Below are 13,707 nucleotides of genomic sequence, written 5' to 3' on the forward strand. Positions count from 1 at the left end.
ATTAGGAAAATTTTTATTTTGTCAAATAGCAGTAAGACTTTATATTTTTTTAATGTGCTCAGCTTTGGGTACCTAGAAATACACACATACATACATACATACATATTTATTTAATTTTTTATTATGGAAGTTTTTTTTAAACATATTCTCTAAAGTAATGAAGCCACATGTGCCTGTCATTCAGCTTCAACAATTGTCAGTGTATTTATTGTTTTATCTACTTCCTCCCACTTCTCCCACCCCAAATTATTTTGATGCAAATGCTAAAGATTGTGTTATTCTAAATATAATCTTTAAACTGTTCAGTATCCACTCTGGAGGGTAAAGACTTTTTATTTTAATAACACAAGCACAACTCATTATCAGATCTAAAAAATAAAGACAATTAACAATATTATCAACCAGCCAGCCAGTATTCAGACTTCCTTCATTGTTTCATATGGCTTTTAAAGTTGGTTTGTTTGAATCAAAATTAGATCTATACAACATAATTGGTCAATTTGTCTCTTGATTACGTTTAATGTGTAGCTTCCCCTTCTCCTTTTTTTTTCTTTGCACTTTGTTGAAGAAAGGGTCATTTGTCCACTTTCTGAATTTTGTTGGTTGTATTCCTATAGTATTATTTAATCATTACAAGAATTTTTAAAATTTATGTGTAAATATATGATACCTCATCTCCATAGAATATAAACAAATTTCTGTTTAAATGGAAAAACTAATGCTTAACATAGTTGTTGAAGAATGAAGGATTTCAAAGATTTTGTAAACATAGAAGGATCTGAAGGAAGGTCCATAAGCCTCAGAAAGTAGTTGAATTTTGTAAAGCTCTGTTATAGATCTGTGATTGTTTTGGTAATATATAATTTGCTGCCTTAAAACTATTGTAAAATACTGGAATAGAAAATTAGAGCAAGAATTGATATAGTAGGTTGATTTTTTTATTAAAGTAACATTTTTATTAACTTCTTTTCATTTATAAAAAAGATACCAGGTGATCAGCACTCCAACAGATTTTTTTATGGTAATGGAATATGTATCCGGTGGTGAATTATTTGACTACATCTGTAAACACGGACGGGTGAGTAACCTACTATCTAATATAATAAACCCCTAAGCTAAAAAAAGAGGAAAGTAGCAGGAAATAGTAAACCATAAAGATATCTTCAAATTAGGGTTGCTTCTGCAGTGATGCCCAACTAAGCATTAAACAAATTAGACCAATTTTTGTTCTTAAAGATTATACCTTTTGAAATAGTGATTTTAGGAAATATGTTCCACTTAATTGCCAGCCAGCATGATGCCTATGCTTTTCAAAATGAAAAATCGCTTCCATAATATCATGTTGAAGCTCTAATTACTTCCTTTTCTTAGGACTTTCACATAAGTTTTGTTTTAGATTACCTTTTGTTGATTCCCCAGAACACTGTGCACATTTAATAATATTAATTACAAATTGAATATTACTGCCTAACAGCAAAGAAAAGCCTGTTGATTGGTATGTTGAGCTTTAATGAAATTTTTTGGTTTGTTACTTGATTTCTTGAGAATTCTAACATGATTTGTTGAGAATTCTAACATAATTCTAATGAGCTTACTCCATTACATTTTGGCTGATTATGAAATAGAAACCCTTGCTATACAGACGTCCCAAATATTCTTAGCACAGCTTCTTTTATATTTGATAGGTTGAAGAGATGGAAGCCAGACGGCTCTTTCAGCAGATTCTGTCTGCTGTGGATTACTGTCATAGGCATATGGTTGTTCACCGAGACCTGAAACCAGAGAATGTGCTGTTGGATGCACACATGAATGCCAAGATAGCAGATTTTGGTAAGTCACTCAAGGGTTGCTCAGAAATGTAGCTGCACATATACTAGCTGCCTTGCAGAGTACACCAGTAACAGCTCTTAAAGAACTAAGAACCCCCAATTTCAACATTGTAAAGCCTTAATAATGGAAAGGGATTAGTTGCACAGTCTCCTCACAGCTTATTCTATTCATTTAAACACTTTGGAAAAAATGCAGAATCTTCTAGAGAGGTTAGAGGACTGGTGTCAAGGTAAATCCATTCAGTCTACCTTTTCTCCAAAGAAATGATACTTACCCTTTTTTTTTTTTTGTGGAGGCAACAAATTCTTGAAAATCTAATGGAAATGGCACTTTCCTGATGAATGTACTTAACCTGAGACACATGAAAATTTGTATGCAGGTTAGGAGGTTTATAGTCTTTCTGGATTGATTGAGGCAGGTGTTAGTGGGTCTCAGGGTTACATCTAACAACTTGATAAAAGAATAGGAGTTTTTGTCAGGTGTAAGAGAAAATTTAAGATGTACTTTTTATGCACCAAACAATTCTTGGAGTAAACATACCTGGAAAGGGTGCCATAGTGTTCTATTTAGGAAAACAATTAGGAAGTGAGAGATTATAGAAATAAAGATAGAAAGGTGCCAAAGTTCAGCACTGCTTATTTAAAATTTTTCTCTATCCTTATTTTTAAAAACCAGGACACTAGTTCACCTATTTCTCTTCCTTCTCTTTAAACCACAAAACTCACATAGTGATATAGTTTCACTAAGTTTTTGATTTGATAGATTCTTTTTTCTGTCTTGAATTAAAGCTTTCCAAATTAAAAACTTTTGAAGCATGATCTGTATAGATTGGAGCCAGTCTGATTTCTGTTAGAGATTTTTTTAAGAAGGTTTTGAAAGCATAGTATAAAAAGTAATTGTCTCTATTTTATTTCAGCTGTAAAAATGGGTAAATAATGTTTTGATACTTCTATGTTCAGAAAGTTCATATAATTTAGAATAGCCTCATATTTGTGAAGTAGATCAACATTTTTATTTAGAAAATTATTTAATTTAATTCCAATCATATGTGTGATGTGCTTTTGATTTTTTTGTCAGTGTAAACACTGCAGTGGTTTCTTTATAGTCTAACAAGTACTTTCTATTGCTTTTTTTAGTAATTGAAAAATATATAGGGAGTATTAAAGACTTGATCTTTTTCCTCATGCATTATCTGTATTTACTTTTAAAAATATCTAGCACCAGGTAAACATTACTCTAATTCACAGGATTATCTAATATGATGTCAGATGGTGAATTTCTGAGAACTAGTTGTGGATCTCCCAATTATGCAGCACCTGAAGTCATCTCAGGCAGGTAATAATATACCACTGAAGAGTAAGCTTTTTATAATATTTTCTTCATTTTAATGACATTTAATTATAATTCTCTTTAGAAGATCAGATTTTTAGCACAGTAGCAACAAATTGTACCTTTAATTTTTCCATTTTGAAGAATAATTATATTAAAAATTTTAGAAACATTTGATTTAGGTTTTGTAATGAATGTATTTGAGTTTTTCCATTAAGAAAATGAAACCTTGATTTTTTCATTTTAGAACAGTGTACATAAGAGAGTAAGTATCTGCTAAACATGGTCCTTTAATACTACTTTACATATTCTTTTATAAAGAATTCTTGAGGAAGAATGAGGTTTTTGAGGGATAACATTATTGTTGAAATAAAACTATACACGTGGAGATTGTATAATTACCTTTATAACTTATTTGTTGGTACATTTTTAAATGTTTATCAGATTGCAGTAGTAAACTCGAGTCTTTCTACAGTGACCCATGTCTGATTTAAAAATCTTTACAGAATGGTAAGGTATTATTGGAAGTGGTATTATTGCAGAAGCAGATGTAGAAGTTTGAACAATACAGCAAATGATATAATGTGCAGCAATTTTTATTGAAGGATGTAGAATATTCTTTTAATTGGAATTAGAGATATTTATTTTGTTATCTCAGACATGGGTTTGAGTTTGTTAATATGCTGTTAGGGGAATTTTAGTAGATAGAAAGATAGAAAAGTGAGAGAAAAAAGGAATCATATTCTAGGCATAGGTTATTTGGAGCAAAGATAATCTGAGTCCTTGAACTAACAAGTGATTTGAATGAAAGTAGTACTCACGATAATATGATACAGGAGAAATACTGTCAAAGTGATTGCTATAGGACTAGGTGGGCACTTTAATGTTTCAGAAACTCTTTAAAATAGGTGTGTCAGGCATAAAAATTCTATTATATATGCATTTTCTTTATTATGGTATTTCACAGTAAAAAGATTTGTAAAAAGCATATACACTGTAGTATTGTTTTTTCAAGTTTATGGTCTTCTACTTTGATGTTTATATCTAAAATCAACCAAAGAAAGTTTTATATTTTTTAATTAGTCAATTAGTATGTTCAGTTATGTGCATTTGTGATAAATAAAAGTACCATTTTTTCTTGGAAAACTTGAATAGTAATTGCTTAGGTTAATTATTCTCTATGGGGAACAACAATTGAGTGTTGGGGAGTGGCCGTGGATTTCATTAAAGACCTTGGAAATCAATATATATCAAGTCGGTACTGTGTATACATAGAAGCGCAGGGTATGCTATCTGAGAAGAAGTGACACTTGCATTTCAGGTTTATGTTGTCATCTTTTTTCGCAGATTATATGCGGGTCCTGAAGTTGATATCTGGAGCTGTGGTGTTATTTTGTATGCTCTTCTTTGTGGCACCCTTCCATTTGATGACGAGCATGTACCTACATTATTTAAGAAAATCCGAGGGGGTGTTTTTTATATCCCAGAATATCTCAATCGCTCCATTGCCACTCTCCTGATGCATATGTTGCAGGTTGACCCCTTGAAAAGAGCAACTATCAAAGATATAAGGTGATTTTATTCTTTTTGTAATGATATGTATATTTTCTAGTATTAATAACAGTACCACTAATTAACTGCCTGTTTTATGTTAGGCTCTGTAACACTATACTTCATAGAAATTTTACTTTTCCTTATTACAAAGCTGATCATATCACTCATCTTTTAAATATGTCAGATTGTTTCCCAAAGTTTTTAGATTAGGTAGCAAAGCACATGAGGCTCTTCTTAGTAAAGCTCCACTGACTTCTGAAGCCTCATTTCCTGCCCTCACCACCAGGCCCCAGTACCTGTGCTTCAGTCACATTGAAGCCATTTTTCCTTGTTCCTCAAACATTTATTTTATGCTTTCATATCTTTGCTTCTATTATTCCCTTTGCCTCTGATACCTTTTCTGTCTTTTTTGACCTGATAGATTTCCATTCATCCTTTAAAACTCTCTTTACATAGCACCTCCTTGTGAAATCACTTCTGATTCCCCTAGGCAATGTTAGTTACTTCTGCTTCTGTGATTCCCACATTTTGTTTATGCTTTCATTTTTTCATTCTCATTTTGTAGCCAGCTATTCCTCAGTGTGTTTTTCTCCTGTCTTAAATCATAAGTCTGTAAGGCTAAAGAGAGTGTCTTACTCAACTTTGTATATGTAGTGCTAGGAGACCTAGGAATATAGTTTATGTTCAGAAAGTATTTGAATACATGTCAAATAGAAAAACAGGGTGAGATTTATGTATTTCACATGTGGTTGATGAAATAAAGCATTAAAAAGTTTTCTAAGATCCTAAGAATCCAAAAATAGCTGCTTGTGGTTTGCTGTGAAGGGTTTCCTAGTATCTGAGAAACTGGAAAGTGCAGCTGCTGGAGTAACTTTGAATATAACCTTTATAAGCACACACAACCCAGGATGATTCATTGCCTTCTGCTTACATTTTACTTAATCATGTCATGTTTCTTAGAGGCTTTTTATTCTAACCCAACCTTTCATCAGGTATTTCTTTACAAACACATTCTTTTGACATCTTCCCAGAATCCCTCCCCATCTTAGGAAGATAAGCCAGGATGACCTGTGGCTCTTGGAATGTTTAAAAATGGTGGGCATAGATCTACCTACCACTTCAGCATTTTATTAAAAATAATAATAATAATAATAACAATAATAATAAGGGAGAAATGTGGGATTCACATATAAATCAAGTATAAAAATCAAATAATCATAATTGACCTGATTGTTTATAGTTCATCATGCATGATCAAAACCGAAAGTTTCTGTGATATGACTGCCCTTGCACTGTTCCCCATGTAAGAACTTATTCACTATGTAAGAACTTGTCCACCATGTAAAAACTTGTTCCTTATGCTTCAGAAGATTGGAGACTGTTGAGAATTAGGCTTGGGGTTGATTAATGATTGTGCATTGAGTCCCCTTTACAGAATTTTATTGTTGTCAACAACCATATGATCAATAAATATGAGAGATGCCCAGGCAAAGTAAAGCATTTTGAAAAAATCACTTTCCAAAATAAAATGTTAAAGTTGGAAAAAAAAAAATGGTGGGCATAGTTGTTGTGACTGCTGTTGATCTCTTTTCCAAGCAAGAAGTGATTCTTTTTGCGTTTATGTACTGTTTTCTTACCCCATGCCATTCTTCAATGTTCTGGGCCTCACATAATATGTAAAATTGTAAATTAGAGCCAGATTTAGTTATGGAAATAGACTTAGCAGGAAAAACCTTTTTTGTTTACAGTTCTTTATAGTAAATAGTTCACTTAATTGGCTTTACCTTAAAAAATTAGATTGCTAATGTACATATTTGCACCTGTTTGTATCAGCAGGTACATTTAAAAAAGTAAAAATACTGAGTACTGTTAATTTAAAACAGATGTTTATATATTTGGAGGCTTTAGAAGAAAATATAAAAGTCTACTAGGATGAGTTAATTTACACATAGGTAAGGGTTATAAAATAGTGGCATTCTTATCCGTACTTAATACAGTAACTTGAATTTGTAGTTTTCATTATTTTTTTGTTATCCAAATTCAGTTTTTTACTGTTTTGGGAATTCTTGATTTGATAACAGATGGTTCAACAGGGAAAGAATTACTGATTACTAAATAATTATTATATACAAGGCATTTTGCTGGATTCTTGACATATTATTGCATCGATTCTTAATAGATAGCTATTTTCTCATTTGGACAAACCATTAAACTGAAGCTAGAAAGACTGTTGTGATTCATTTATGTATTTCTTTGCCCTTACTAAATTTTAAGTTCCTTTAAAATAAGGACCAAGTATTAACCTGTACCAGGCATTGTGTATTTGATATGAATTAACTGTTGAGTAAATGTGTATCTGTTAAGAATTATGTAGCTAAGAGCAGAAGTGGGGCTCAACTAAAAAATTGCTCAAATTCAAAACCTATACTATTTCCACTAATCCAATTAGCCACATTAGTTCTATGACATCTGTCCTTCATTCAGTACACCCTAATATTTTATATTTGTTATGCTAAGACATACTTAAAGGTATTTCTGTTTAGATCTTATTTTTCTTACAAGATAGTAAGCCGTTTGAGGTTAGGAAGTATATCAACATTTATTCATTAATTTAATTACTTTGACTTTTATTCACTCAACAAATAAGTATTTAGCATTTACTCTGCAAGTTCCTATGCTAGGGGCTGGGAATATAGTTATAGACAAGACAGACATTGTCTTTATGAAATCACATGTCTGTATTTTCTCAAATGCCTTAAGCATAGTATTACTATTAATGTTATTGTGTTTAAAAGTTAAGGGTCTGAAGTTCAATTGTCTAAGTATGAATCTTGATTCTTCTGTTTATTTGCTGTTGACGTATTATTCTATTTGTCCCTTAGTTACATTATATATAGTAGATTTGTTAGAAGGATAGTCTTTGGTTGACCATGTGAATTTACTGTTTCTGTAGTTCTAAAACAGTTGAGTATCAGAAACTTGAAGTAATCAACTTAATATAATTAAAGCTTTTAAAACAATGTCCAGCATACAGTGTTAGCTATTAATATTATTTTTAAGTGAATATGTAAGAACCTTTTGTACTTAAAGAAGTTTGGACACATTGTAGTTTCTGAAATCTGACTGATAGTCTTTATAACTTGTTTAGTCTTGAGTCATGTATCAAAATCAGGTATCAGGTAGTAATGATAGAAAGATATAATTTCTGGTGGCTGTGCAGTAACCCTTGCGAAATGAATTGATTTTGTCTCAGGCGAACCTTAATAAACATCGTGGTTACTGCTTACCTTGACAGAGTCATTAGAAATTGACTCCTGAAAATCAAAATCTAGAAGTATGGCTTTTTAATTAACAGTATTCTTATTATAGTTATTGGTCCTTTGTCTAAATTAATGAATTAGAAATGAAAGTTCAGATTATTTCCCGATTTGTTATTTCTTGAACATTTATTGATTGAATTAATTCACATACCATGAATTTGTCCCTTTAAATTATATAATTCAGTGGTTTTAGTATATTTACAAAAGCATACAGTCATTACTGAAAGAAAAAAGAGGGGATAGATGACAAAAAAAGAGGGGATGTGAACTCAGCAGTCCAATCAGGTTTTTGCTATACCTGAGAGGGACCCCTTTGTTCTGTCCAGCAGAACAATGGAAAAGGCCTCTAACAGGTCAAGAGGCTTTTTATGGCCAGGGTTTTGGTGGGCTTTTGAGGGGAAGGGTCAGGGGAAAGGTGGACTTGTGGCTTGCTGATGTGTCCTCTGGAGAATGCCTGTAGCCTAGGTAAGATGAAACCTAGGTCTCTCTGAAATGGTGGGTGGGCTCATTTAAAAGGTGGTATGCAGGTCCGGATTCTCTCAATTACCACTATCTAATTCCAGAACATTTTCATCATGGCCAAAAGAAACTCTATGTTCATTAGTAGTCACTACCCATTTCTCCATCCTTTTAGCCCCTGACCTAACCTACTAACCTTCTGTCTGTCTGTATAGATTTGCCTATTCTGGACATTTTATATAAATGGATGTAGCCTTTTGAGTCTGGCTTCTTTCACTTAGCATATAATGCTTTCAAGGTTCTTTAATGGGGTAGCATGTATCAGCACTCCATTCCTTTTTTGCTTGAAAAATGTTCTATTGCATGGATATAGTACATCTTATCTATCCATTCATCAGTTAATGGATATTTGTTTTCACTTCTTGGCTCTTAAGAATAATGTTGCTGTGAACATTTATCTACAAGGTTTTGTATGGTTGTATGTTCTCATTTATCTTGGGCATATGCTTAGAGTTTGTAATTGTTGTATGTTGCTCTTGTTTGTTTAGTGAATTTAATGAACTCATTCCATTAAGTCTGTATTCATTGTCAGGTTGGCCACCGAAGTCTCTGCTTGGTTGACTTAATGATCAGCTAATTATTAGGTGGAAGTTTCCTTAAATGCCTTGACCTAGTAAGTCTTCCAGCCTTTGTTGAGGGACTGTGTGTATATGTTGGACTATGCCTTCAGTGCTCTAATAATAAATTAACAATTCTGCCTTAGTCTTCACTTCCTTCTAGAACAGAAGCTCAAAGTCAGCCAGTGATTAGAAATTATGGCTTCTCTTGGACCTGCACACAGCCCTGCATATGTACATGGCCTTTTTGAAAATGAGGAATATATCAGAGGAAGACCCCTTATGGAACTCTTATTCCCCAACTTATCTTTTCAAGTTTTGTGGTCAGTTTTGTGTTTACTCTGACTCTTGCTGCTTTAGGCAACTGGGATGGATGTTAGGTAGTTGCCATTGATTGTTTTTGACAAATGTCCTGGGGTGAAGTCTGTTTGCCGTAGGGGAACTCTTAAGTCAGGTCAGATAAAGATAAGCCTTGTGAGTAGTGGTTTACAGAGAACTGCTAGACATGCCAAATGACAGTTCTCTGGGGATAGGACTTTTTGAGAACTCTAAACCTATTCTGCTCCGTATCTTCCACCAGTGATTGCTTGGCTGCTAGTTTTCTGGGCTGCTATGATTGTGAGGCTGTTGGTTTTGAGTGGGGAAAGGAGATAGATAAAGGACAACTTAAAACATTGCAAATCTCTCTGTTCTTACTGAGAGTCAGCTGTTTTTCTTGAAAAACACTCCTCAGGTTGTTGCAAGCCTTTCTTTAATTTTCAGGGTTCTGGAGAAGTTGTTTTTGACAATTTTTGCTCGTTATATTATTACTTTTATGGAAGAGTGAACTTTTGGAGTTCATTCAAAAGTGCTTATGTTTCCTATTTGTCATTGATATTTTAAAAATGTTGGATGTACCACATCATTTCTTCTATCTTTTGAAAAAATTAGTATGTCATTTTTATTACTAAACATTTATTAGGTGCTTATTATCATGAACATAGCAATAAGTGCATTAGTGAATGTGTTTTCTTCATACTTAATGTCTCTATTCATCACTTTATTCTGCATTTATTGAGCATTTGCTCTGTACTGTATCTTTTTTTTTCATATCTGTATTTTTGATAACTATATTTTTATATTTGTTTAATCTGTATTCAACCAGAATATAATTTCTCTTAGGAGTGTCCTTTTGCCATAGTATGTCTTTAGTAAATATTCATAAATGAATTAACCATTCAGTAGAAAGCATTTAAGTACAATATATATTAGATGAAAAGGAGTGGGATAGTCTAGGGTAGCAGTCATATTCTAGGTATTAACATCATGTGCACAGACTCAGAAATGTGGGAAAATAAGATTTAGCAGACTGGTACTCAAACTTTTTGGCTTTAGTACCCCTTGACAGTCTTAAAATTGAGGGTTCCAAAGAGTTGTGTATGTAGTTTTTCAAATGCAGGTTATACCTATCAATATTCACCATATTAGAAATTAAAAATGAGAGAATTCAAAAAATATTTAATTCTCTTAAAAATAAAAGTAAACCTATTACCTGTTAGTTTAAATGACAATATCTTTTATGAGAAAATTAAAAAATGGTCACCAGCGGCATATTTTTCAGATCTTCTTAGTGTTTGGCTTACTCACAGATGGCAGCTAGGTTCTCCTATCTACTCCACTCTGTCTGTTGCAGTATGTTGTATTGAAGAAAATCTGTCCTGAGATAAATGGTTGGGAAAGGGACAAACATTTTATACCCTTTCAGATAGTTGTGGATGCTCCTCTTTGGTGTTAAACTAAAGCTTAACATAATAGTTGCAATATCAAATTAGAAAACATAGCAGTGAACTTTTTTACTTTATTCCGTTAAAATCCACTGGTTTATTTTGCATGGATCTTTTACATCACAACATCTATGATTCTGTAACATCATGCATTGGTCACTTGGAAAATGTTATGTTAAGGAATTAGACAGCTTTTCCAAATAGTGACACATTTCATTATATAATATAAACATCATATTATTATCATCACTGTTATCAGAAAAGTTTTTAATTATTGGGACATTGTCAAAATCATGGATGCAAATACCAATTATATAAAATTCTAAAATTTTGCTTGAAAGCTTGAATTTTATCATTGGCAAATAGTGCCAGATGTTTCCCATGAAGTAACAGGCTCATTTTGTTATTGAGAAAATGTTATGCAAATACCCTAGTTTGAATAACCATATTTTACTCAGGGGTCCTTGCATAATATACCAGGATCCCATTGCTAGTAAGTGGCTAGAGAGATCTTTTTGATTTTGTTTTGTTTTATTGCCCCATGTCTAAACTGTTTGGGACTTGCCAAAGCATGTTCTTACAACAGTCTATTGTGGTGTTTTTCCTAGAGAGCATGAATGGTTTAAACAAGATTTGCCCACTTACTTATTTCCTGAAGACCCTTCCTATGATGCTAACGTCATTGATGATGAGGCTGTGAAAGAAGTGTGTGAAAAATTTGAGTGTACAGAATCAGAAGTAATGAGCAGTTTATATAGTGGTGACCCTCAAGACCAGCTTGCAGTGGCTTATCATCTTATCATTGACAATCGGAGAATAATGAACCAAGCCAGTGAGTTCTACCTCGCCTCTAGTCCCCCAACTGGTTCTTTTATGGATGATAGTGCCATGCATATTCCCCCAGGCCTGAAACCTCATCCAGAAAGGATGCCACCTCTTGTAGCGGACAGCCCTAAAGCAAGATGTCCATTGGATGCACTGAATACAACTAAGCCCAAATCTTTAGCTGTGAAAAAAGCCAAGTGGCATCTTGGAATCCGAAGTCAAAGCAAACCATATGACATTATGGCTGAAGTTTACCGAGCTATGAAGCAGCTGGATTTTGAGTGGAAGGTAGGAAATTGTGGTATATAAAGATCGCTTGTAGAAGCCATTTTTTTTTCTTAAGCTGTGCTGAGCTGCTGAGTTGAGTATTTAGGTCAATTAAAAAGTTATTTTTTATTTAGATGCAAATTTAGTTGTCTGAATGCATCTGGCTGATAAACCTCATTCTTTCCAATAATGTACCATGTGCATTCAAAACTAAACAAATAAACCTCTATAAGGAAGAAGAGGCGTTGATGTTGGGGACCTTACATATTTTTAATTATAGCATTATTGGCCAAGAAACAAAAACTAATCAATTGAAATGACCTGAGTCCATCTGTTTCAGCATGCATCATAGCAATAAAAAAGTCATGTGTCTTCAAAGATAGTATGTTTTTACTTTTCTTCATTTTTAGGGAGTTTTTTTTTTCCTTGTGCTAGTAGCTATAGCATCTAGTGGTTGACACAGATTATACCATCAGGACATATTTATTCAGTCAAGAAATATTTTTTTCAAAGTTGAGAAATCTCTTACTTGTCTGGTGCTTTTTTTGAGTAATGGTATGTTTTTCTTACTTTCAGCCCACATTTCCCTTTTTTAATTTGGTGTTCAAATCCACTTCAATTCTAATTGTGTATATGTGGGGGGAAAGAAAGCATTTGTTCATTTCAGATATCCTTTTCACTCTTAGTCCTTTCTTGAGGGCTGTGAACATATTTTTAAAGGAAGAAAAAAGAAACATTCAAACACATGATGTAAATGTTTACTTGACATGTTTGAATAAATCAGTCATTTTCACTTTATTATTTATACATGAAATGAATAAACAAAATAATATTTCCTTAAAACCATTTAAAAAACATCTTTTTCTGAAGCAGTTTTAGTTAGTTAAAGAAGAGGTGTTAATGTCTTTAAAATTTCTTCCTGAAACATTTTTGGGACTAATTTGATATTTTTGAAAACCTAGAGTCATCTTTATCTAAGCTGCAGTTCTCTTCAAAAGGCAAATAATATCTTGCCCATAGGATTATTGTGATGACTTAAATTTTGTTTAAATTCTGTTACAGTTTGCATCATGTCAGTTCTCCTTTATTCCTTCTACTCCATACTCACAGGTAGAGGTATTCAAGTTGAGGCTGGGTAACCAAAATTATTGTTGATGTTTTAGAGTGGAGGCATTAATGAAGTCTAGACTTTCTATAATTTCTGACTTCCCTTTGAATTTTAATTGCTATATATAAACACTATCATTGGGATTAAATAAATACTAAACTACCATGTACTATTAAAAAAATTCAGGCATTTCATCTATACCTCAACTCTTTCAATTATTTGTATTGATAGTCTTTGCAGTAAGAATAAGGGAGATATTTTGTTTGTTATTTCTAACATTTTTCATTAAAGAAGATTTCCATTTTAGGTAGTGAATGCATACCATCTTCGTGTTAGAAGAAAAAATCCAGTGACTGGCAATTATGTGAAAATGAGCTTACAACTTTACCTGGTTGACAACAGAAGCTATCTTTTGGATTTTAAAAGCATTGATGGTAAGGAAGCTATGCAGGCATGAGCTCTGAGAAGATAAAACTTGGCACTAGTTGACAATATGTTAAAATCATCTCAGACGTGGTGGGTAGGTCCTTTATACTGGTTTTTAAGTAATCTATATTTCACTAAAAATTTAAGTTAAATAAAAAGGACTGAGGACAGGTAGAATATTTCTAATCCAGCAGCTCTCCATAAGAAAT

At 32.8% G+C, this 13,707-nt stretch overlaps 1 protein-coding gene across 2 annotated transcripts in view; it reads left to right on the forward strand.

The window, feature by feature from the left end:
• The window catches only part of PRKAA2 (protein kinase AMP-activated catalytic subunit alpha 2), a 51,781-nt gene that overhangs the window by 29,872 nt on the left and 8,202 nt on the right, over positions 1–13,707 (forward strand). For both annotated transcript variants that reach the window (XM_037021950.2, XM_037021951.2), the window contains 6 exons: positions 985–1,078; positions 1,686–1,830; positions 3,078–3,165; positions 4,507–4,731; positions 11,481–11,985; positions 13,380–13,506. In XM_037021950.2, coding sequence (XP_036877845.1) covers positions 985–1,078; positions 1,686–1,830; positions 3,078–3,165; positions 4,507–4,731; positions 11,481–11,985; positions 13,380–13,506 — 1,184 coding nt within the window. The remainder of the gene's footprint in view (positions 1–984; positions 1,079–1,685; positions 1,831–3,077; positions 3,166–4,506; positions 4,732–11,480; positions 11,986–13,379; positions 13,507–13,707) is intronic.

This window comes from Manis javanica, chromosome 4 (genome assembly GCF_040802235.1).
Source record: "Manis javanica isolate MJ-LG chromosome 4, MJ_LKY, whole genome shotgun sequence".
In the NCBI taxonomy this organism is placed as follows: domain Eukaryota; kingdom Metazoa; phylum Chordata; class Mammalia; order Pholidota; family Manidae; genus Manis; species Manis javanica.